The 25474-nt window shown below is 55.2% G+C and overlaps 1 protein-coding gene across 1 annotated transcript in view; it reads left to right on the forward strand.

Annotated features, from left to right (window-relative positions):
• The window catches only part of EPN2 (epsin 2), a 44718-nt gene that overhangs the window by 13414 nt on the left and 5830 nt on the right, over window positions 1-25474 (forward strand). Inside the window, exons 3-6 of the mRNA XM_077746699.1 lie at window positions 8076-8188; window positions 10504-10596; window positions 11490-11664; window positions 24757-25081. Coding sequence (XP_077602825.1) covers window positions 8076-8188; window positions 10504-10596; window positions 11490-11664; window positions 24757-25081 — 706 coding nt within the window. The remainder of the gene's footprint in view (window positions 1-8075; window positions 8189-10503; window positions 10597-11489; window positions 11665-24756; window positions 25082-25474) is intronic.

A 25474-nucleotide genomic window follows, 5' to 3' on the forward strand; every position in this document is an offset into this window, starting at 1 on the left:
CCTCCCCCAACCCCCTCCCCCAGCTCCTGCCTGGAGACCTGTGGGCACCTCCAGTGCTCCACCCAGAGAGCGACTTTCACCGGGGACCAAGCGGCAGGAATGATGAGGACCCCTGGGGAAAAGTTGCTTAATGTTGTGGACCAGCCCTCCCTGCCCCACCTCACAAGCTTGAAATGGAGAGGGTTTAATCTGTGGCCCAAAGAGAACAGCACAGACTTGCTCTTTTATTTCACACAGAGGATGGGGCTTTGAATCATGCAGACAAATAAAAGGACTGCCCTTTGTCTCCACTCCGCCCTCCCCCACCTCATCTCCAGCCCTACGGGGGAGGACCGGGGCCATTGTTCGGGCTCTGCCCCCTTCCTCCTGGGGTTCCAGCTTCCCTGGCCGTGCGACCAGGGAGGTCGGCAGCACCAGTGTCTCAGGGTGGTGGTAAGGAGCGAAGGAGGTGTGCCCGTGGAAGCGACAGCCATTTAGTTTTTACTGGAAACTACACTTGACAATGAGCCGACGGGTGTTTGAACTCTGCTCTGTGCCTGTAAGGAAGCAGACGCGGCCCTGCCTCTGTAGAACCACCGGCAGATCAGTTCTGGGAGATGGCCCGAGGCACACAGGTCAACAGTGCAGTGTGCGTAAGCACTGATTACAGCACTGATTACAGAGGGGCTGACGAAGGCCACCAGGTGCCCTGCTCTAGGCGCCAGAGGTGGCGGGAATCAGGCCAGCAAGGACCCCTGTGCCGCAGATCATCCTCCTGGCCTGATCAGGAAGATGTGCTGAGAAGGTGCCATTGGAGCTGACACTTTGGAAGAGGGGTCTCTTTCCCACTTGCGGGACTGCAGGGTGAGCACAGAAGCAGGACGGAGCTTTAGGATCCTCGGAACTGAGGGGAGGCTGGCAAGCCGGGGTGCCTGGGAGGAGATGGGCCCGTAAGGAGTCCGTCCTGGAGCTGAGAGGCGGTGGTCCTTCCCTGCAGGATGAGGGAGCCCGCGACGGTGTGTGCAGGGAGGTGGTGGGAAGACCCTGGATGTGCACTGGGTAAAGCTTCGACCTGGCCGCTTCCCGCAGCTGCTGCAGGCAAGCACCGCCACCCCAGCAGCTTAGAACGACGGAAATGGACGTCTCAGCTTCAGGGCTCCCGAGGTGCAAAATCAAGGCATCGCCAGGCCCACAAAGCCCTCTGAAACCTGTAGGGGAGGGTTCTCCCTCGCTTTTCCTAGCTTCTGGTGGCAGTTGGCAGCCAGACCCTTCGTCCCTTCCCCGCCTCCCCCTCCATCCTACGTGGCCTCCCCTCGTCTGTCTTCTGTCGTGCCTGAGGCTCCTCCCATTGGCGTTAGATTTAGCGCCCACCCTGCTTCAGTACGACCTCATCTTCCCTAAAAACGTCCACAGTGACCCTGTCTCCATATAAGGTCATGATCCGAGATATCGGTGGTCAGGACGTCACCATATCTCCTTGAGGGACCCAGTTCTGCCCACAGCACCCTGGCAGAAGAAGGCAGTCTGAGTGCTGATCCCGAGCACTGCTTTCAGATATGAGGGGTCAGCCAGGCTGGCCAGGGCCACAGATTCTCTCCTGTGGCCTCAGGCCGGATGCTCTGGGAGCATTTTCAAGTATACTAGAATCTCAGCTAAATGAATACTGATTCCAGCCCCTTGTTGCCTCCTGCAAAGCTACCCCCCTGGCCCAGGCACCCACCATTGCTCCCAAGGACCAGTCACTGCATCATGGCCCTTTGGACACCCTCTGCCTTCACAGCCTCACCGCCCGTGCCCTTCACCCTGCTAGTGAAACTCCCACCTCCCAGCTGCCTGACTTCCTTCCCCTACCCAGGCCTCTGCTCCAGGATCTCAGAAAGGCCTTCTCTGACCTCCAAACATGTAGAGCAAGCTCTCCTCTGCCTGGGATCCCCCCTGTCCCATCCCCCCCCGCCCCTGCTCCTTCCCTTCTTTTCAAAAGGAAGTTTCATGCCTGTTGCAGAGTCCACAGAGCCCAATGCTGGGCTTGAACTCACAACCCCGAGATCGAGACCTGAGCTTACATCAAGAGTGGGACACTTAGCCAGTGGTGCCTCACCCTACCTTCTTCATTCATGCGTTGTCCCTCCTTACTAGCGCACAAGCTCCTGGAGAAAGGGGACTTTTCCTAAGACATGGAGGGGTGCAGGGCATGGTGTCTGTTGAGTGTAGAGACTGAGTCTCGGAGCCCCTTCAGGGTGTTGGAGCAAGCATGGCATTCAGCCCTGAGGCGTGGCTTTGAGTCCTGCTCTCCATGAGCAAGTCATTCAGCCTCTCTGGGCACTAGTTACCTCCTCGGTAAAAAGGGTGATGACCAAGAACAAGGCCTTAAGGGCCACACTTTGTCTCTCATTGGCTGAGTGATATTGGGCCGGTGAGGCCACCTCTGAGCCTCTGCCCAGCTCTGTAAGTTGGACTGAGGCTTCACTGAGGTACTAGTGAGAGTTATACTAGTTACTGTGCACCAGGCCCTGGTCTCCGTATCTCAGTGCTTTTTGCAGAGGAGCTCACTGAATTCCCACAACTACTCTAGGAGGCAGGGACTCTGTCTCCATTTTGCAGAGGGTGGGCGGCCTAGGCCAAGGTCACATGCTGAGAAGTGGCAGGCAGAGCCCAGATTGGAGCCCCGGCAGTCAGACCCGCTCTCCACGCCGGGCTGTGTTTCGTGTCGAAAACCCTCCACCCAGGTCAGGCGCAAGCCTCAGGAATGGACGTGCTTCCCTGTGCGTAAATGTCAGAAAAGTGCACCCGTGCACATCCACAAGGAGCAGGCACAAATGTTTTTCTGGTTAGAATCACAAGAAAATGTCAACAGCTGTTTCCTCTGGGAGAGGAGTGGGGGCAGGATGAGAGGCGTGGCTCCCACTTCCTTTTATGCTGAACTGTTTAAAAATAGTCCTGGGCATCATCCCATTCCACCCGTAACTATTCTGTGTGCGTCTGCTCCTGAAGAGGGGGCCGCGGTGCCCTTACCGCACCTTCCAAACCAGCAGCACCCACACCGTCCGTGTCAGGCTTTGTCAGCTGCGCCCGGAGTGTCACGCAGCTGGTCTGTCTAAGCTGAGGCCGTCCCTGCACCATACGTTGCATCTGACTGTCCTGTCCCTTTGGTCTATCTGACGCAGCAGAGTTCTCTTCACACAGTGAGAGATGGGCCAGTGGTCCCACAGAGCATTCCTTCATCTGGGTCTGTCCCTCTGCCCATCACGCGGTGTTTGGCTCAGTCCTCGCCTTGTCCTTCTGTGACCTGGGAATCAATTTCGAGTCTAGATTGGAGTCCAAGCCAAGATTTTGCCTGAACTGTCATGGGAGGTGGGTGATGTCATGTGACAGGCAGAGGGTGCCCACAGCGTGGGGGGGGGGCTATGGTTTGTCCCTTGGTCATGAAGTCACAGGCCTCCCCCCCACCCCTGTTTTACCCTGAAAGTGACCTGATTGTTATACTTGGTGCACTTCTCATCTTGTACTTTATGTTTTTAGTTTTTTAAATGTTTTATTTACTTTTGAGGGGGGAGGGCAGAGAGAGAGAGGGAGACACAGAATGTGAAGCAGGGCCTCAGGCTCTGAGCTGTCAGCACAGAGCCCAACGAGGGGCTCGAACCCATGAACCATGCATGAGATCATGACCTGAGCTGAAGTCAGATTTTACCTGGCTGAGCCACCCAGGCACCACCCCCCATCCCGCCTTTTTTTTTTTTTTCTTCAAACCATGTATCTATATTTTTACTCTTTTATTGTTATCTGGGGTAATCTGAACTTATTTTTTCATAATTCATCTCATTTGACCTAAAGCAACCTTTCTTGCTCCTCCCTGTGAAGAGGAGGAAGGCCCTGGGGGTCTTCCGTGGGGAACAGGTTTAGAAGCCTCAGCTTAGGCCAGGCTGCTGCATGGGGGAGGCCAAAGTTTCATTGCTGATTCAGGAAGTGGCCCAGGGAGCCACAGGAAGATGTCACCACATTGAGAAAGATCCAGTAAAAGCTTGACTGCAGTTCAGTGATGAGGAAGGAACTTAGCTGGCCCAGGGCACTGGAGGGTGGAAGCAGGCCCTGGGCTCAGTATCTGTGTCCTGGCCCCTCTCTCAGAGGACCGTGGCCCCAGCCCCGTTCTCATGGAGGCCTGGGAAGGCCCAGGGTACAATGGGGTACCCACCTGCGGCTTCTGTGTGAGTTGGACATGGGAGTGCCACAGTCCAGCCCCTAGGTAGTGTGGTGGTTGTGGAACAGTGGCCTGGGGCAGGGCGCTCCTCAGGGGACAGCCAGCCCTGTGCTGGGCGCTCCTGCCCCTTCCCACAAGCGCTGCTAGTCTCCATTTCACAGATGTGGATACAGGAGCCCAGGGAGGTCGGACCATTGGCACATGATCTCACCGCGAGTTAGGGGCAGGGACAGGATTTGAACCTTGGTTTCCCTGTCAGCTAAATGGTGGCGGAGGTGCTTAGACTCCGATGGGGTCTTCTCGGGCCCCTGAAGCCTGGTGACATTCCATTCTTCCTGGCATGTCAGATGTGCCTTGTGTGCCCAGCATCAGGCGGAGACACATGGAGACCACACCCTCACCTTGTGTGAGGCTCGCGCACCAGAGAGCTTTCCCAGAAACCTGCTGGTCACCACACAGGGCCGTCTGCTGGTAAGGGCGTGTCCCACAGTGTCTTCCCTTTCATCGATGTGATTGCAGGTGCGCTTAAGTTCTTTCTAGGAAAATAGTGACACGGCCTGAGAAGTGAGTTCCTGTTTTCCTCTTCAGTTTCTTCTTTCAAAATTGCCCGAGGTTGGTCAGCCGAAGCCTCCATGTTAGAAAATCTTCTAGGCTTTGCTTCAGGAGCCCATTTGGGAACCCAGATCCTTCCTGAAGCCCAGGGTGTGGGCACCCACACTCCGGCCTGGTGCCCTGGAGCCACGGGGTGGAGTGACTGCCAGAGACTCGAGTCTGCCTGCAGCAGGATGTGTTTCTGGGTCTTCCTCTTGGCCTGTATTTTGAAGGAAAAGTTGGCTTTTGTAGGCTTCCTCTTCGGCCTTTTCCCTTGGCCTTCTCAGCCAGTATGACAGGCCAGAAAGGACAAAACTGAGGCCACGCTACGTTTATAATTCCTGGTTGCAGCAAGCGAGGACTTGGGGCTCTTCCGGGTGGGATCCAGGAGACGGGGCCGATGCCCCTGATGCCCCATCAGTGATTAGCCTACACTAACCGCTCCTGCTCTTCCCTCCGGACGGTGGCGGGGTCTCGAGCACCTGTTTTTTCAAGTCCCTGGGGACTGTGGGCAAGGCCAGGCCCAGGTGGTGGGAAGGGTCCTTGCAGGCCCGTCTCACAAGCAAATCTGTGTACACTGTCCTGGGCGCAGTACAAGAGGCCCTTTGTGGGACTGGGCCACTGTCACGAAGGCAAGAGCGGCTCGGCTGGAACCCTCGGTCACAGCGACACCACTGTGTGCCGCTCAGCTGATCCTCGGGGCTGGTGGCTGTGAATTCTGCCATCTGCGGAACCCAGAGCTGTACATCCGTTCACGAAAACCACACGTTTAGGGGAATACCCTTTGTCTTTAACTTCCACATTGATGTGGTGAGCTATTTCCGCGCGTGCTGGCTGCGCGTTATTCGAACAGTCAGTTTCGGCAGACATTCACGTGCACATTTGCATTTGAAGCCAGTCTGGCCTTGCAGATGTGCGCAAAGGCTCGGAGGACAAGGGAGGCCTCATTCCTTCTCTCGAAGGTCTCCGTTCAGGGCCCCGTCCAGTTCGTCCCCGGCCGGGCTGAATGCAGCGCTGTGGCGGTGCGGCCAAGTAGCTCGTTCCCTGCCAGGACGGGGCTCATTTTTCGGAGCACTTAGCACTTCTCTGGGGTGTGGAACGGGATATAGGCCTGCTTTATTGCCTTCCTATTTCCATTGGGTAGTGAATGGAGGGTGTCGAGTGTGCTGTGTTTGTTATAAACAGAGTTCTGTGAAGAAGCTTCAGAGATTACTCGGCAAGAGGCTGGGAACGGGCGGGCTGAGTGGTGAAGGTTTGGGGAGCCACACGCTCAGCTGAGTGGTCCTCTGGAGCCGCTCCCCAAAACTGCGGCTTCCTTTGTATCCAGCAGTCTGGATGGTGACATCTTTGCTTCTGGAGGACACCCAGGCTGAGCACTGTTATTGGCATAGGTGAGGTTTGGGGACAAAAGCATCACCATCAAAAAAAGTACTTTTGTTTGGTGTATTATTAGTAAGTCAAATTATCAAGAGGGACTTGACGCTCCATTTTATTACCATCTAGCTTTGTCTTTAAAGCAAATACTTTGGGAAATGTAAATGTGATGTAGTAGGCTGGGATTCCACCTGCGCTTTTTTCTTTTTTTTTTTCCTTTTTTTTTTTTTTGCAAGGGGTTTCTTCCGGTTGAGAGTAAATCATAGCAGATACACTGCTTCACAACACAGAACTGTGCCAAATGAACTCTTACTGCTGCACGTAATCGGGTGACAGAGCCTTGCCTTCTACAGCCTCCTGCCATTGCACTACCCCACCCTCCGCCCAGGGCTGCCCCCTGGCAGCCTTTCCTTGCTCTTCCGTGAAAACCTCCGTGACTCTGTGTCTGGCTCTCTTTCCCTGTTTTATTCATGGTGGCCAGAGCCGAGCCAGCTAGAAACCTCATCTGTCAGGAATCATTCCTGACCTTTTACTTCCTCCCAAAGAGGCAGATCCTAAGAAGTGAGTTTAGATTGGAGTTTTAGGCAGAAGCAGCATCGGGTGGGTGAGCGCTGATGGTTGGGTTTGCTGGAATGGACATAATGACAGACGGAAGAAAAACTGACACACAATTAGAGCATTCTCCAACAACTACCCATCGGCCGTGAGATTGAATTCTCCATCTGTCTGTCTGTCCGTCCGCCCATCTGTGCATAGTTCCACACATCCATTGACCCAGTGGGAGTTTGTCAGCTGCTCTGCCAAACTTTGAGGATGGATGCAGTGGTGAGAAAGACAGGCCTGGACCCTCCTCAAGGAGCGTACCTTCTGGCATAATCTACTACTATTGGGGGGGGGGAGAGGGAGCTGCTGACCCCTCCACAGCGAGGAGAGCAGCCCCAGAGGACCAGGGCAGGGGAGCCAAGGTGAGAACCAAGGAGTTGCTGGTGCCCTTAGGGCGTGGCTCGCATGAAGGTCCAGAGGGAGGATGGGGTGTGGTTCCAGACCTTTCAGGCAGTGGGGCCCGACTTTGAGGCTTTCAGAGAAGCCATGGACCCTCTCCTGGGGCAGAGGCAGAGGTAGGCTCATGCTCCCAAAGCTGTAGGCCCTGTCTCTGGAGACCGCTATGCTCCCCGATGCACAAAACATCCCAATGGCCGTGTGGTTCTCATGCGGCGAGGCCCAGCCTGGTTTCAGTGTGTGAATGGGGCTACACTCCTTTCCTGGAGGCCCGTTGCATCCGCTAGGGGTCCACACCCGTCCCTTCAGTAAGAGCTGTCTTCCAGGAGCCTCTTTCAAGTGTTTACACTAGCTAACTGCTGACAGCAAAAATGTGGCTTGCCCAAGTCAGCACACCGTTTTACTTAGAAAACAAGAATGTTCGGGGTTGCCCCAGAAACATGTGGCCTTCATTTCCCATGGTCTTTACCACATTGAGATACGAAGTGAGAGTCTTTAACGGTGCAGAATCTCAAGTGCGGTTCTTGGTCCACCGATAGCCCTGTGCTTGTTTGACCTTCTTTGATCCAGCTTTGCAAACACAGTACTTTTGATCTTGTCAAAACAAACAAACAAACAACTTAGTTTGTCTCTTTGAAGGAGGGCGGTCTGGAAGCAAACACTGGGGTTCGCGTCCTGGAGAGGCCTGACCACCATGCTTGCACCTGAAGGCCTCTTTCCTTCACTGGGGCCACGTGGCTCCTGTTACCGAGAGTCCGTGCTTGATGTGCCTAGATTTTAACCTTGCAGTAGTCATGAACCTTTCCTGCGCGGCGCTCATGTCGTCGGGCACAGCGCGACCCTGGGGGGTGAGGTGGGGCCCGGGTGTGGTTCGACCCGGTAACTGTTGAGCGGGAGCCTGCCCTTTGCCTGTGGTGACTCTGCCTTTCCCCTGCAGCCACCTCCCCGAGGGTGTCCTCCGAGCTGGAGCAGGCCCGTCCCCAGACGAGCGGAGAAGAGGAGCTGCAACTGCAGCTGGCACTTGCCATGAGCAGAGAGGTAGCCGAGCAGGTGGGTGCCGGGGCGGGGCTTGTCGCAGTGGGGGTGGGGCCGGGCGCAGTGCGGAGCAGGCCCTGCCCTCCACGCTTCCCGTGTGTTTCCTGAGATGGGGCTTCCAGGTGCCACGACCCTGTTCTTGCCGCCCACTGCCCCCCGATCAGGGAGGGGGGCCTGTGCTGCTCCATGTAGGAAGCCTTTTGTTGCCACGGGATGGAGTGATCAGAAGTGCTCCCCAGAAACACTTCTGCACACACAGCAAGTGGCATGGTCTCCTCTGGGTGCCCACAGCCCCTCAGGGAAAGGCCTGTGGGCACGCAGTGGGGCTCAGCCCCTTGGGAGGGCGGTTTGGTGAGATGGATCAAGAGCATCTGAGCACCGGAAAGGCAAGAAGGAAGAGCTGCAGGTAATAGAGTGCTTATTGTGTTTAGATGACGGAAGTTGTGTGTAGTTTTAATTCTTTTCAGTTCCTGTTTTTCCTCTAGTAATCATGCGTTACTCTAACACGGAGAAGGAGGGAACGGCGTGATGGAAATGACCTCTCAAAGCTGCCTTCCCGTGGGTCCCAGTGATCAGGGCTGCCCCTGCTGACCTTGGGTTAGGGAGGGTGGACTGAGTCAGGTCGCGTGAGGCTCCGTCTCGCCCAGAAGTGACATATAGAGACAGATACTAGTGACGGTACAACGGCAGTGCAGCGGTGCTGACCCAGCCTGGCTTGTGTCGCTGTAACTGGAAACCCCAAGCCCAGCACTAGTGGACGGCTCTTCTCGGTCCCTCTGTTCACAGCAGGAGAAACACAGCCATTAAATCTGTCCCTGTGGGTGCCTGGCTCTGTCACTGACAGTCCGGGAAGAAGGTGCAGGAATACAGGGACAGATGGACCAGTATTGGAGCCCCTTTTAGTTAATAACTCATCTCTGTGATTTATCACATTTATAATGAATGAAAATAATGAATTCACTTTTATTTCATTATTATGTGAAAGCTAGGACAACCCAGTGACTTTGCCTTAAATAACTTATAAGTTAGGGGCAACTGGGTGGCTCAGTCGGTTAAGCATCTGCCTTTGGCTCAGGTCATGATCTCATGGTTCATGAGTTCGAACCCTGTGTCAGGCTCTGTGCTGACAGCTCAGAGCCTGGAACCTGCTTCAGATTTTGTGTCTCCCCTCTCTGTCTGTCCCTCCCTCTCGCATTCTCTCTCCCTCTCTCTTTCAAGAATAAACATTAAAGGGGTGCATGGGTGGCTCAGTCGGTTAAGCATCCGATTTCGGCTCAGAGTCATGATCTCACAGTCTTGGGTTCGGGCCCCATGTCAAGCTCTGTGCTGAGAGTTAGCTCAGAGCCTGGAGCCTGTTTCAGATTCTGTGTCTCCCTCTCTCTCTCTCCCTCCCCCTCTCACACTCTGTCTCTCTCCATCTCTCAAAAATAAATAAATGTTTAAAAAATAAATAAATACAATAAACATTTTAAAACCTTTTTTTAAATAAAAAAATGAATGTAAATTAAATACAGGTGACCTTTGAGCAACACAGGTTTGGATTGTGCAGGTCCACTTATGTGTGGATTCTTTTCAAGAAATACTGTAAATATACTGCCTCTTTCTTATTTTCTTAATAACATTTTCATCTCTCTAGCTGTACTATAGTAACACATCATATGATATAGACACAGAATATGCATTAAGTGACTATGTTTCAGTCAACAGTTGGTTATTAGTAAGTAAGCTTTTTTCCCTAAGTTTATTTATTTTGAAAGAGAGAGAGTATGAGTAGAGTAGTTACCTTTTTGAGGAGTCAGATTCATATGTGGATTTTTGTGCAGGGGCGGGGCGACTGGTGCCCCTAATGCCCGTGATGCTGGAGCCCCAACTATATAATGACTCCTTTCTGTTTGAAGTCAGACAAGTAAACGCAGAGCCATTTTCTGTAACGTGCTATGGGGCGTGCCGTGAGAAGTGATTTCCATCCTCTTTTCTAATTCCTTCCTGAGCTGTTTTAGATGGAGGTGTGTTGCTTCCATAATTACAATCAAAAGGCCATTTTCATTTTGAGAAAAAGTGTTCCCTTTCCCTCAGCTGGCTGTGCCTGCACCCCTGTCTCCCTGGTGGGACCCCAAAGCCAGGGAAGCCGCACAGGTAGGCGGGGGTGGAGCCTGAGGGCTGTACCTTCGGGATAGAGGCCTAACTGTGTCTTATAAGCCGTGTTCCAGCCTTCCTTTGAAATTACGTGCGCTGTGGCTTGGTGTCCTGTTCCCAGCCAGCACCGCTTTGTTCTGTGCCGTGATGTTAGTACAGTCTCGCTCAGCTCCGGGTCCCATTGTCCTCAACAGGAAGAGCGCCTCCGGCGAGGCGACGACCTCAGATTACAGATGGCCCTAGAAGAAAGCCGAAGAGACACAGTTAAAGTTCCTAAAAAGAAAGAGGTAAGCGGTCCACGGGGAAGGTAGATGTTTGAGACGTTCCCGTAGTCATCTGGGCAGGGGGGTCCCAGACCTCACACGCAGAGCACCGTGCCTTCTCACCAAGGGCCGTTTTCTCTCCGCTCAACAACCACTCCTCCTCGGGCCCGTGCTGAGCGGGATTGAGCCGGGGACGTGATAGAAAGCACACCCGCCCCAGCCGCCACTCCCCAGGCTCTTCCGAGACCGGCCCCAGAGGAGATGGGCATGGCCAAGGGGCCTCTGTTAACCAGGGAGGGCCTCAGTTTCCTCCCCTGTAAATGAGCACGATAGTAGCCGGGTGGTCCTGGCGACCATGACATAAGCCAAGCGTCAAGTGCTTTGGAGCAAATTCCTGGCATGGGGTAAGCCCTCGCAAGTGCCCGTCTTCACTGCCGCCATCAGCCTTGCCCTGCGCCAGGCCGCCTGCTCAGAGCCTAAGGTGACCATTGTCTGGTCAGAAGACGTGGCCAGCGGTTCCACTGATCTCCCATGTTACGGCGCCACGGGGTCCCTGGCAGCAGCTGGGGGGCGGGGCCGCCCCCAGGAGGGAGGGCCCCGGGGGACGGCTGGCAGCGGGGGCTGCATCCTGCAGGGAGGCTGCGGCCTGGGCCAAGTCTGGGTCCTTCTGGGAAGCCCTGAGAGCCTTTGCAAGCGGGCAGGGCATTGGGGACCAAGTAAGTGGTGTGGGTGGAGCCTGGGCTGCACTGGGAAGTGGTTTTGTGAGGTGGTGGCGGGATGGGCAGCTCAGTTTCCTCTTGGCCCCTCCCAGGGGGCTTCTCTTCCTAAGAGGCACAGACGGTAGTTATGGTTAACATGGGGATATTTGCTGTAACTGTAGCAAAGTAAAATCTGTCCCTTTCTCTTTGTCTCCAAAGCACGGCTCCCACCCACAGCAGACCACTCTGTTGGACTTAATGGACGCCCTCCCCAGCTCAGGCCCTGCTGCCCAGAAAGCAGAGCCCTGGGGCCGGTCAGCCTCAGCCAACCAGACAAACCCCTGGGGCGGGCCGGCGGCCCCAGCCAGCACTTCAGACCCCTGGCCATCGTTCGGTAAATACTCGCCTTCTCATCTCCCGTGCCTTCCTGGTGGATGTGTGAAGGGCGATAGGGCAGAGCCCCTTGCTCTCTCCCCACTTCTGGAGGTGGGAGTGAGGCAGGCATTTGGGGGTGGGTGTCCAGGCTTCTCCAGTCCCCAGCCATAACGTCCAGTAAAGCCCTCCTGAGGACCGCAGCACAGGGCTCTCTTTCTGTTTTGAACGGTTTTCTGCTTTGGTAGAGGGAAAGCTGACTTCCTTTCTGCTTCCCACATGCATTAGAAATGGCTGGTCCCTTTCTGGGACATGTGTGAACCCTCTGAGCATCAGAATTGCACCCAGCACCCCAGGTTAAGAAACTAACACGTAGCTGGAAATTATGATGTGCTTACTGTCGTCGCTAATGAAAAGCGGATGCATTTGCGTAATTCTTCCTACCTGTTATGTAAAGCAATAGTGAGTCAGTTTACTTGGCTAAGTGAACATTTTAAAATTCTTTGTAATGTCAGCTATAGGAGAATCAGTGGCAGGAGATTTGAAACACGAGTGTGGCACAATCGGTTTAATATGGGTAGAAATCCGGGGCATCTGGGTTTCCTGATCGCTGGGCACAGGGCGTGGCCTGAGGCTGGGCTTCCAACCCGGCCGGCTGCCCGGGGAGACTCCTCCAGGTGCTCCGAGCCCAGCCAGCCATGGCTGATCTGTCTGGGAAGTTTCAGTGGTGGGTTTTGTGGCAGCTTTTGCCGGTATCTCTATGGGGTTCTCTGTTTCCCCAAACCGGAACAATCTTTTGTGTTCAGCTCGGTTCCCCGGACGTGTCCCAGGCTCTTTCCTGCTGTCCTGGGACCCGGACACGAACAGGGAGTGGTCCTGCCTTCACGGTCCCGAGCAGGTGTGGGCAAGACGGGGATTCCCTCACGGCAGCGGCGCTGGTGGGCTGGGCCTTGGTGCTGGCTCTTTAAGGGCATCCTGACACAGGGCTTCATTCACGAGTCCGGCAGCCTGAGGCAGGTGACTTGGAGGAACCGGCAAGGATGAGCCGAGGGGCCAGGCCGTGAAGAGGCGAGGGTGTGCCTAGCAGAAGGCCTGGCTTGTGAGAGGCCGAGGATGTGCAGTGGTTTAGTGGGTGCAGGTACGACAGTGGGGAGCAAGGACGTGGGGTCGGGGCCCTTGGGGCCTGGCAGCCTTGTCCAGAAGGCGCTGTCAGCCCCAGATGTCCTTTGGCCGTGTTCTTGGCCACATTCCCTTTGGCAGGAGCCCTCTGGGCCTTGGGGCAAACTGCAGGCCAAATGGCCTACAGGGTCTCGGTCGCTGAAAGCCGGGACAGTTCCCGTGGTCCCAGGGAGCCTGTGGCCTAAAGTGTTGCTGAGCACGCGCGGGGATGGCGAAGGCAGCTCTTCTGGAAATGCCCACTCGGACCCTTTCCAGACTGTGGCTTTGACTTTATTTTTAAATCTGAGAAATAGTTCCTCTGTCACGTGATTGCCACCTTGAGTTATGTATAGGATGTTCTTCAGGAAACACTATCAATGCCTTCCAGAGTTGCAAAACGGATCGTTAAACACAGAGGACGTTTTCTAGTGCCCAGAAAAGAAAACCAGCACCGGGAGCTGGGTGCTTTAACAAGATTGAGTTCAGCTGAGTCTGTGGCTGATGGGGAGGTGGTGGGGGCGGGGCCTGGGGGGTGGGAGGGAGACATTCTTCTGTCTACTTTGTTTTTACTCTTTGACTTACTTGGGGTGTGTGTCACCAGGTCAGGAGAAGCAGAATGTATGAATTTTCAATGAATGAGTTTGCTCCTCCCTCCCTTTCTTTGGCGGGGGGACAAATAGCCCTGTGCCCTGGAGCTGGGGGTCTTAAATTTTTTTTTAAGGTTTTTATTTATTTCTAGGAGAGAGAGAGAGACAACGTGAGCAGAGGAGGGTCAGAGAGAGAGGGAGTCACAGACCGAAACAGGCTCCAGGCTCTGAGCTGGCAGTCAGCACAGAGCCCGATGCGGGGCCCGAACCCACGAACCACGAGATCATGACCCAAGCGAAAGTTGGACGCTTAACCGACTAAGCCACCCAGGCGCCCCAGCTGGGGGTCTTGATTGAGCCCGGGACGTGACCTCACAGGGTGTTTTCAAGTAGACAGTTCCGTAGTTCTTAGCCATTCACAGTGTCGTGCCACCATCAATACTAATTTCAAGACATTTCCATTGCCCCTGAAAGAGACCCCATTCCCATTAAGCAGTCACCCCCNTGGATATTTCATATTTCATATGTGTAGTGGAATCAGCGTGTGGCCTTTGTGACCGCTTTCTTCCACTCAGTGTGATGTTTTCAGAGTTTATCCACGTAGTAGCACGATTCCTTACTTTGTTCCTCTTTACGGCTGAGGGACATTCCATTTTCTGGCTCCACCACATTGAGTGTAACCACTTAGCACTTGATGGACATGTGGGTCGTTTTTGGTTACTATGAATCCAATTTTCTAAAGAGAAGACAGAAACCTAAATTTTTGAAATCTGTTAATTTTCATTTTTGAGAGAGAGTGCAAGCAGGGGACAGGCAGAGAGAGGGGGACAGAGGATCTGAAGCCGGTTCCACACTGCCGGCAGCGAGCCCGATGTGGGGCTCAAGCTCATAAACCACGAGATCACGACCCAAGCTGAAGTTGGGCGCTGAACCAACTGAGCCACCCAGGTGTCCTGAAAGCTGTTAATTTTTAAATGTTGACAAGGAATTTTAAGAAGTGAGAACATGGTTGGGGCTGATCAGATACATCTGCAGGCGGCCAGTGTGGTCTGTGGACTGCTTGCTGGTCGGCAGGCTCTTGCCCCCAACCCGGGGCCCTGTCCTTGGTTCTGACGCACTTGGCATTTTACCTAGTGACATGGGGAGAAAACGGGACACCAAAGCCCAGAGAGGCTCTTCATTTCTCTGGTGTCACACAGCAAGTTAGGGGCAGGTTCAGTGCACAGGGCACCTAGTCCTTTCCAGGCTGCTGCAGAAGCCTCCCGTGGCCATGTGTGTCCCGGAAAAGTCACCTCAGACTGTAGCGTGGAGAGATAACCAGTGTTGGAGTGTTAGCTTGTCTGCTTCCTGTTTTTTCCTGGCACTTAGTTTTTACAAGGTAGATCATACTGTATACGCTGTCTTATAAACTTGTATAGGTGCTTCCGACCACTGTGCAGGGGATGGCCTCACATCAGCCCCTCGGTGCGCTGGGGCACGGATGCAGCCCCTCCTCCGCGACCGCTCCAGAGCGGGATGTGGTGGCAGACTTGCCGACCAGTCTCAAGTAAAACTCGCTAGCGGGGGTTTCCTGGGCCACCCCATTGCCCGGAAGCCCGTTCATAAATTGGAAAGATGTAGAGAGTCCCTGCCCAAATGCCGGTCTTGGCCCCCCCCCGCCCCCCACGGCATGAAAGGGGCACTGTTTCCTAGCGAGCCCTGAGCCTGGCCGTCCCCGGCTCTCTCCACGCAGCACCCGGGGCAGCTTGGCCAAGTGGCCTTGGGAGGAAATGCTGAGGGCGGAGAGGAGGGCGGTCGGAACCCGCCGGGTCAGCAGGGCACTTCCTCTGTTCCAGCCACACAAAGCAGCCACCTGGGATGAGAAGGGCAGACAGCCTGGTGATTCAGAAGGCCTTGGCTGGCTCGGGCCCGCTCGCTGCCCGGGCCGGGACAGGCCGTCTTCCGCCCCAGCGGCAGCAGGTGGTGCTGCTGGTTTCTCGGTGACCCCCGCCACTCAGTTCCGTGACCCCACATGTGACCGCCCCCCGCCCCGCCACCGTGCACGTGAATATTCCTATGGGAGGCTTCGGAGGAGCCCGGCTGGCGGGGGAGGGGCGCAGGGACACGTGCTCCCAGTGAATGGGCGCACAGAGCGGGGGCGGAAGCTGCTTGATCTTTCTGCCCGGGTTCCTTCCTCCTTTGCTCTCATTCACTCACACTTTCAACAAGCATTTATTTATTGGGTTTGTGGCGTGGCCCAGGCCCCGTCAAGGACGCAAAGGACAGAGCACAGAGGAGCCTTGCAGCAAATCTACTGTCCATTCATGGAGGCGGAAGACGGAGGGCCGGGCCCCGGGGGCCGCGCCGCCAGCAGGCGAACACAGCGGGTGCCGTGCCAGGCCACCTTAGGTGGGCGGTCAGCACCCGAGGGAATGCAGAGGGCACGAGCCCTGTCCCCCAGGTAGATTTGAGGAGAGTGAGGTGCCACAGCGTGCCGCTGCCTGGGACTCCGGCAGCACGGTGTCCGGTGCACACCTAGGTCCCCAAGCACCACTTGCAGGCGGGAAACCCACGAGGTCGCCAGGGCTAAGTGGTTTTCCATGGTCATCTGGGTGACTGGCCAGGGTTGCAACCAAGGGCGCCTTTCGTCCCACATCCAGCGCGCTCTGAGCTGTGACCGTGCTTTGTTCGCGCGGCGGTGCAAGGGCTGGGGCTGCAGCAAGCCTGGCCCCCGACTTGCAGGTTTTCACCATTGCAGGTGTTGAGGTTCAAGGTTCTTGGCCATGCTGCTTCCGTATACCCTCAAGGGGAAAGCAGGGCCCGTGGGAGAGAACTGGGGGCCCTAAGAGGCTCCCGGACAACATCGGGGTATAGTTGCACAGCAGTGTGGGACCCTGTGGGGAAGCCTTGCCGACGAGCCCAGGACGATGGGGCTCAGCGTGGCGCCAGCTCACAGAGAAGGCACTAGAATGCACGCGGTGTATACAGCTTCGTGGCATAGCGTTCATGTGACAAGAGCTCTTCCAGAGAGAATTTGCACTTTTTCACTCTTACCGTTACCCGTTTATCAGTCTGAGGGCCGGCTGGTGTGTGGAGACCCTCGTGGCCTGAGCTGGGGCCTGGGTGGAGGAGCAGACCCTGAGTTTGCACTTGCCTGTGTGAGGCTGGGAGGGGGCGCCCGAGGCCCAGGGCTGGACGCCCGGCAGAGGACCACCGCCAAAGACCTGTCTCTTGGTGGGGCAGCTGGAGATCCCCCGAGCGCCTGCTCCGTACCTTTTCCTTTGCATCCAGTTGTCTGCCTCGCCGACTCCCATGTATTCTGAAGTACACGGCTCAGATGGTGTGCGCGGGAAGACGTGGTCACCTGCCCACAGGGCTGCCTCCCCCAAGCCCCCTGGTTGCAGACCACCCGTGACCCCCATGCTGGTTGCCATGGATGTATTCTTGTTTCTGTGTTGGAGGCAGGACCTGGCCTGGGCCCAGTGACCGCTGACCGCGTGCTCAGAGGTGGCTGCAGGGGCACCTGTGTGTGGGAGGCAAGGCCTGCCCCCCCAGGCATTTGTCCATTTACCCTGGGGGTCTGAGTAGGCACTCAGATGGTGGCATCTGCTTCTAGAAGCCTGGCCAGGCAGCTGAGTGTTCAGGACCTTGGTGGCTCTCACACATCCTGGCTGCCCATTCTAGCCGCTTGCGGAGCTTCTAAGAACCTGACGCCCAGGCCCTCCCGAGGCTGTGCGAGCTTGGGATCAGGACAGGGGTAGTAGTATCTTACTCCCGTGCCTCAGGAGATTCCTAAGGACAACACAGCAGGAAACACCTCTGGCGGCCCCTGAGTGGCCTGGGGAAGGAAGTCGGCCACATCCAAGGCATCTGAAAACCCCATGCAGAGTGTCAGCACCCAGGGGCAGCGCCTCTCTGGGTGAGTTTCTAACCCCTCAACCAGACACTTACGCTGAATCGTCCAGAAGTGGCCACTGAACTCCAGTGTTCAAAGATGCCTCGCTGGGGGGAGCTAGAGCCCAGGAACTGCCAAGTCCCTTCCAGCCCTGGGGTTCTATAGATCCCTGGCCCTTCGTGGCTTCCCTTCAGCCCCCAGTTGGTTGCTGAGTGTCTGTCGCATGTGGGGCTCCATTCTGAGCTTGGAGAAGCAGCGTGGGCCGGGCAGACCCCCACTGCTCTGTGGGACACGCGCTCAGGCCGCGGAGACACCTTCTCACACGAGCAAGAGCAGGGATACATTCCTTGTGAGGGGTTGGGGCTGGCTCCGAGCGCCTGGCTGGGGGCGGAGGCGATGTGGAGGCTGCAGGGTGGGGGTCGTGCTTCTCAGCAAGCACCTCACACCCCTCCCCACACACAGCTGCTCGGGGAGGCAGTTTGGTCAAGAAGTTAGTTTGCAGATGGCTTTGGCAGACATGGTGGCCCTGTCTTCACACCAGCTCGACACCACGGCTCAGGGGTTATCACCAAGACTTGGATCTTTGTGCAGCCCAAGCCGGTGGGCCCTTCCCCTCTCCCCTCTGGCCTCAGAAGCCCAGGTCCTGCTGCCTTGGGGGCTGCCTAATGTTCTCAGTCCACAGCCCGAGGGACAGGGAGGGTTCCTCTGCAGCTCCTCTGCCATGCAGGGGTGTGGAAGTGGGGGCTTGGGACCGGGGACTTTGCACATTCACTTTAGCTGTCGGAACCCCTCCGTGGCTGCTACAGCACGGCCAGGCCGACTCGGACTCCCAGACTGGGGCTGAGTGAGCGAGGGGGTCGTTCTCCCAAGGAAGTCGGGTTGCCCTCCAGGAAAACGGGGTGGGGGCGCTAGGAAGCGGCCAGCGCGTCTGCTGATGGGCAGCAGCTCTCACACGGTGCCGGGGTGGTCGGGCCTGCAGGGGCGGGAGCGGGGGCCTCCCAGACCGCGTCCTCCAGGCCCAGTGAGCCGGCGGGCGGAGGCCGGCAGCGGGGTCCCCCGACGCGAGCTCGTCCCGTTCTCCTGGCCGCTGGTGAGCAAGGGGAGGCTGCAGACGGGTGTTAACGTTCCTGTGCTCACACGGAGCCAGCGGCAGTCGGTGCCAGTGTCTCCATGACACTTTCTGCCATGTCGTTCCGTCTAGTCCAGGTGCAGCACGAGGCCCCGTGCGGCCACGTTGGGGGCAGAGCGATGACCCGCCCCCACTCGGAGGCCCGGGGGCCACGGGCAGTGTGATTCCAGCTGGGGCCGGTGTCCTCCTGAGCACCTGTCTGGTTGGGCAGAAGTGGGCCTGGGGACAGTGGTTTCAGTCACAGGGAGGTGGCTGTGTGTGAGATTCAGGGAGACCTGGAGGGAAAGGTCAGAGCAGCTCCTGGAGGGAGCGGGGTTTCTGGAGGCCCATGGAGGGTGTGGGAGAAGCAGCGGGAGAGGTCCCAGGTCCACACGGGAGTTGGCAGGCTCACGGTCCAGGCGGTGGGGCGTGAGCCTTGCAGGTCAGTCTGCCTCGGCCCGTGTCCAGCTTGCAGGTTCTGTAGCCGCGGTGACAAGCGTGGGAAGTAGTAACGGCAACGCGGTCCCCCCTTCCCCGTGTCCCCGCCATCACTGTCGGCCGAAACCGGAAAAGCTGTCGAGGTGGCGGCTGGTACAGGCGCAGCAGGCCCACCTAAGCCGCTCAGCATCTCAGGGACCAGAAGAGACAAAGCCGGGACAGTAGACCGCCTGGCAGACACGTTGTGTTTCCGGAAGTCAGGGAACGTCCTATCCCTGCGCGCTGCTACTGGTGCCGTTAAGAGGGGCACGTGTGGGAATGGGGCCCAGGGACGCGAGTCCTCTGGAGACCCGGGGGCATTCCCGGCTCTTCCCTGATACTGGGTCCCCACCCTCCCTGCTTCGCCATCAGCCTCAGCTCAGCCAGATCTTCACAGATGCCACCCTCACTCCTGCAGGGGGAGGAGCCTGCGGGAGGTCACAGCCCAGGAAGACGCAAATAGGTCGTTGTGGTGCTAAGCGATAGGTGCTCTGAAGGGAAGCTGAGTGATTCCAGAGGAGTCCTTGAAGGCAAGGGAGAGGGTGGAGAGCTGGCGGGAGGTAAAGGCCCAGAGGCAGAGGCTGCAGAGGTGCCCGGCCGTGTGGCTGGGGAAGCACAGAGGCAGAGTGAGGACATCTAACACACATCTCTGTGGCGTTCCAGAAGAGTTAGTGTGTGAAAAGATAATGACGGATGGTTTTTAGGTTCGTGGCAAGGTGCTACTTCTCAGATCCAGGAAGCTTCGGGAAGCGAAGGCAAGATAACATAAAAGCAATCCCCAGCTGGGAGCATTGGCAGAAGCCTGCAGAACACCACAGGAAGAGAACATTTTTTATTTTTTACTTTTTATTTTAGTGTTTAATTATTTATTTTTGAGAGAGAGACAGAGAGAGAAGCTGGTGGTGGAGGGCAGAGAGTCGGGGGGAGAGACTCCCAAGCAGGCGCCACAGTGTCAGTGTGGAGCCCAACGCGGGGCTCAAACCGCCGAACCGTGAGATCATGACCTGAGCTGAAAATCAAGAGTCGGATGTTCAACCGACTGAGCCAGCCAGGGGCCCCTAAGGAAGAGAAAAAATGAGTCTTAAATAACCCACAGGGAGCCTTTGCGCCACGGAAAAGAGACACAGTCAATGGCACTGCAGCCCTCTCTGCCAGGATGACTGACGCGGGCACACAGTGGGGTAAGGCCCTGGGTGTGCTGGGTGAAAGCCGCCTGCCTTGGATTCCTCTCCGAGGGTGACCTCTTTCTTGCGAGAATGATGGTAAAATACATTTCGAGATGCCAACAAAACAGCTGTTAGTCTCCAGAATTCTCTATGCAGTGAAGGTATTCATTAAGAATAAAGGTGAAATAGTGACATTTCCAGGCGGCAGAAACGTCCCAGCTCCCATCGTGACTTGGCCTTTCCAGTTACACCGGCTCCGGCCAGGAGGCGTCTGGGAACCTGGTCGGCGTCGCCGCAGTTGAGTAAGAGATGCTCCCAGTACTGTGTCCGCTGAAGAGATCACAGGGGCCTCAGGGGTCCGGGCCAGGAGCTGGGGTGCAGGGACCAATATGCGTATTTCGTATCATTGCACGGCAGGTCGTCAGAATAGAACAGAGTTTGAGCAGCACGGTTCACGAGAGCCCGTGAATTTGTTGTTCTCGGTGACAAGAGCGCACACATTATTTTCAGTCCCCTTCAGAAGACTTGCCAAAACCTCCATCCCGTGCTAGGCAAAAAAAAAAAAAAAAAAAAAGGCCAGCCCCAGCGCGTTTCCGGAAATGGGGATCACCCGGAAGACATGTTCTGACCACAGTATCCTCAACAACAGAAGGAAAACTGGGAAAACTCCATATGCTTGACATTTGAAAAGCTCCTGAATTCTTGAGTCAAAGAAGAAATTCTAATGAGAATCAGAAACATTTAAAACCAACTAGTAAGGTACATATTTTTATTCCAGAGCTTGTGGGGCAACTAAAACAATATTGAGAGGGGAACCGGGAACTTTCGCTGCTTTCAGAACAGCATGACACCGAGAGTAGAGGAAATGAAGTAAGAATAAGAACAGAAATGAGTGCATTAGAACACAAACACACAAGGACAGACGTCGCTGACTGAAAAGAGCAACCAAGAAAACAGACAAATCGCCAGCAAGAATAATTTTTAAAAATGAGGAGGAGGGGTCACCTGGGCGGCTCAATCGGTTAAGTGTCTGACTCTTGATTTCGGCTCAGGTCACGATCTCATGGTTCTAGGATTGAGCCCCACATCGGGTTCTGTGCTGACAACATGGAACCTGCTTGGGATTCTGTCTCTTCCTCTCTTTCTTTCTGACCCTCCCTTGCTCAAGCTCACTCTCTCTAAAGAGATAAACTAAAAAAAACCTTTTTTTAAATAAGGAGGGAAGTTGCAGACAGTGTGAGGAATATTAGGAATATACAGAGGAACATAACTACACACACTGCCAAGGTGTCATGTGGAGTAAGAGGCTCTTTGATCAGCTCTGTGCTTTCAAATCTGAAGACTTAAAGTCAATAGATTTAGAAAGAAAACTTAGCAGAGCTGACCGGAGAACAGTAGAAAATCCGTAAATAGGGATGGTGCTATTATCATTAAAGGCATTGAGTCAGGACCTAAAAATCTTCCCCACCCCGCAATCCACCCGGCGGACGGCTGTGCTGGCAGATTGTAACACAACTCTAGAAACAATTCCACCTTTATACAAACTCCTTCAGAGGGTAGGAAAATAGGGAGTCTCCTGCTATTTTTATGAGACTAGCGTAACCTTGACATCAAAACCAGACAGGACATACAGTGTGAGAACAGAGCTGTCAGGCCGCTCCCGCTGTGGAATACAAATGCAAAAAGCGAATAATTGTTAAACCAAAAAAAATATATAAAAATGATAGAATGCATCATGAGAAGCTTTGCTTGCAAGGACCGAGTCCTTAGAAAAAGTATTCATGTACAATATTACAGATGAGAAGGGGAAAATCATGGTATTGTCTTAATAGAGACAGAAACTGGTAAAATTCATCAGACATTCACTGCAAAAGTCTTAGCAAACTTGGGATGATGAGGTGCTTCCATAGCCTGATTAAGGGCTTCTAGAAGGAAAGAAGTCCATAATGGTAAATGCTACCATTTACTGTGAAACGTTGAAAATTTTTCCTGTAAGAGCGAGACAAAGAGACTAGCTGTCCACGCCCATGCCTTCTGTCGATGCTGGTGGCCCTGGCCAGCACAGTGAGGTGGGGAAAGGAGGGAAAAAGGTTGAAGACTGGGAAGAATTAGGCCATTGTCACTTGCAAGAGATGTGCACATAGAATATCAAAAACTTCTCAGGTAATTTTGTTAGAATTAAGAGGTATTGGAATTACAAGAATAAAGAATTAGAATTAAGAATTTAAGGGGCACCTGGGTGGTTCAGTTGAGTGTTTGACTCTTGATTTTGGCTCAGGTCATGATCTCACAGTTTGTGAGATCGATCCCCACCTTGGGCCCTGTGCTGACAGTGTGGAGCCTGCTAATGTATTCTTATTTTTGAGAGAGAGAGCATGAGCAGGGGAGGGGCAGAGAGAAATGGAAACACAGAATCGGAAGCAGGCTCCAGGCTCCAAGCTGTCAGCACAGAGCCTGACACAGGACTTGAATTATGAACCAGAGGATCATGACCTGAGCCGAAGTTGGCTGCTTAACCAACTTAGCCACCCATGTGCCCCAATAAAAATTAAATTCTAAAAATATACCAGCCCCTATTTTATAAAATAGTTGTATGAATCCCTTATGGAAATAAAGGATAGAATAAGAAAGATCAAATTTTACTGAAATACATTGAAGGACTTAGGTAAACACGGAAAGATGTGTGATTTTGGTTTTTCAAGGACTTGCTGTTAGAAATCACTAACTTTCTTCAGGTTGATCTGAGATTCAGTACAGTTTTTATTATAATGCTTTCTGTGAGAATAAGCCAGAAAGCACAGGGATGGAAACAAATGGGTCAGCGGAACAGAATGGAGAGCCCAGTAACGAATCTGCAAAATCCTGCCATCTGGTAGAGGAGGCTCTGTGTGCAGGTCGGGGGCAAACCGTGGCACCAGGATTAGCTGTTTGTGTAGGGAAACATGCTTGGAATCCACATCCCACACCTTCTACAAAAAGCACTCACTGATTGAAGACATACATGAATGTGCAAAGCCAACTGTAAACGTGTTAGATGTTTATATAGGAGAAGATCTTCGAGGGGCGCCTGGGTGGCTCAGTCGGTAAGCGTCCAAGTTCAGCTCAGGTCATGATCTCACGGTTCATGGGTTTGAGCCCTGCATCGAGCTCTGTGCTGACAGCTCAGAGCCTGGATGGAGCCTGATTCAGATTCTGTGTCTCCCTCTCTCTGCCCCTCTCCTGCTCATTCTCTCTCTTTCCCTCATTTTTGAAAAATTAAAAAAAATTTTTTTAATGACCTTTGAGGTGTAGGGAAGGCCTTCCTAGTTGTCACAAAACACAAATTATAAAAGAAATACTGATAGTTTTCTCCCCATTAAACTTAACATCTCTGTTCATCAAAAGATACCTTAAGGAGAGTGAAAAGAAAAGCCACAAATTCGGAGATGATTTTTTTGTTTTTGTAACCTAAGTGAAGAGGTCAGTATTCAGAACGAGGGAAGAACCCTCACATCAATTAAGAGAAAGTTAAGCACCCTCAGAGGTAGGCGAGGAAAGACTGGGAAAGGCACTTTCTAGGAGAGGAATCACGGAAGACCTGGAAACAAATGATAAGGTGCACAGCCTCCTTAAGGAAGAAAGAGACGCAAATTGAAACAGGTGACCTTGCACACCCAGCAGATTGTCACGCGTGAAACAGCAGGAAGCAGTAATGAGGTTACGGGGCAATTCCCAGAGCACCAGGACTTGTACCCACAGAGCATAAGGCACGACCGTGTGAGGCCACCCTGGTGTCCCTCGGCAAAGGGGAAGGAGCTACGACCCAGAGCGTCACGTGTGTGAGCACTCGGAGATGAGAATTAAAGCAAAACCAAGCCCGTGCCTTCAGCGGACTCATCACTATGGCCCTCCCCCCACCAGAGTGGAATGGTATACAGCAGTGCAAAGGGACATGTTTTCACTGCTCATCGACACCGGGGAAATCTCCCAAATAAGACGTGGTGCGAACCAGGCAGGCCACGTAGGGTGCGTACGTTTACGTACAGGTCAGGGAGTAGGCAGGCTGGTGGGTGGGTGTGTGAAGGCACCGCTGCAGGGTAGGAGAGGAAGTCGGGGAAGGGCTAACAATTCACGAGGACTGGCTGGGGTGCTTCTCCCTGAAAGGCAGCAGCAGCTTTTAAACATTGGCTGTGGCTCCGACCCGAAGGAAGGAGACACAGATGCGTGTTGTGTGTCGGCGCTTACGCAGGAGCAACGCCCCAATCTGCGTGTGACTGAGATTGCCTGAGCGCGTAGGCAGCTGCTTTAATGATTCCTTGTCATGTTGTACTCTGTTGTAGTCACCCTCTGTCAAAAGCAGAAACCACTCAAAGCAAGTGTGGACAGGCCGCTGCCAGGGGCTGTGGCTGGCGCGGCAGGTGGGCGGGGCCCGTTCCGCGGAGGGAGCCCCTGGGCTCTGGGGAGACGGGCTTGACCTCAGCTCAGGGGGCTCCTCACAAGACCAGGTGTGGCAGGGACTTTGGGACGATTTTCCCACTGCCTCCAGTCTGGTCCCTTCCCAGCAGGCCGGGCCCAGCGCACGCCCCGGGGTGGGAGCCCCCGATGGCTGTCGGCCCTGGCCTTCAGCTCTGTCCCGCTTTGCTGGCGTGGGACAGCACCCTTTGGGTGATGGCCTGTCCTGACACGTGGCCCGCTGTCCCATCTGTTCTCTCCCCATCTGCCCACTTTCCGGGGATGTATCTGAGCCTGCCCTGCCTTTCCCCAGGTGCCAAGCCAGCTGCCCCCGTCGATCCGTGGGGCGTGCCCACCGGAGCCAGCACACACTCCGTCTCCAAGGGCTCAGACCCGTGGGCAGCGCCGCCGCAGCAGGCCCCCGGTGCCGGGAAAGCAGCCGACGCCTGGGCCGCAGCCTCGGCCGCGAAGCCTGTTTCTGCCGCTGGTGAGACCTCACTCTGTCCAGGCTCTGAGAAGCCCTTTGGGGCCCATGCCTTCCCTCTCCTGGCCGCGTGGCAGGGGACCTGCAGGTTCGCCTGCACCTGCGACCGTCACCGGCAGCCTTGGTCCCCAGTCCCCCGATGCCACCAGGAAGGGTGAGCTCACAGGCCTTCTGGGCCCCTGGGCCTCTGTCCAGAGGGAGCTTCCCGAGGGGGCCGGGGCAGGCTGCCCTCTGGACGCTCCTTCCAGTAGCTTCCACAGCTCTATCCAAGCCTCAGAACCTAGCTCAGAAGTCTCTCCGCCTGCCTCCTTCAGTCTGGGGCGGGGCAGGCCGGGGCAGTGGCAGGCGCGCGCCCCCACCGTGTCCTGGAGGCCAGGACCCTCGCCCAGCCCCCTCCCAGCCCTCGCCAGCCCCCCAGGTGCCCCTGAGCCCTGCGCGATGGGGTAGACCCTCTCCCCTCCTGCTGCCAGCACACCCCTGGCTTGTGGCCTGGGCGGCAGAGCCGCGGGCCGTGGCGATGTGCCCGCAGTCACCGGCCTCTGTGTTG

This window comes from Crocuta crocuta, unplaced genomic scaffold, assembly GCF_008692635.1.
Source record: "Crocuta crocuta isolate KB4526 unplaced genomic scaffold, BGI_CrCroc_1.0 scaffold139, whole genome shotgun sequence".
Taxonomy (NCBI): domain Eukaryota; kingdom Metazoa; phylum Chordata; class Mammalia; order Carnivora; family Hyaenidae; genus Crocuta; species Crocuta crocuta.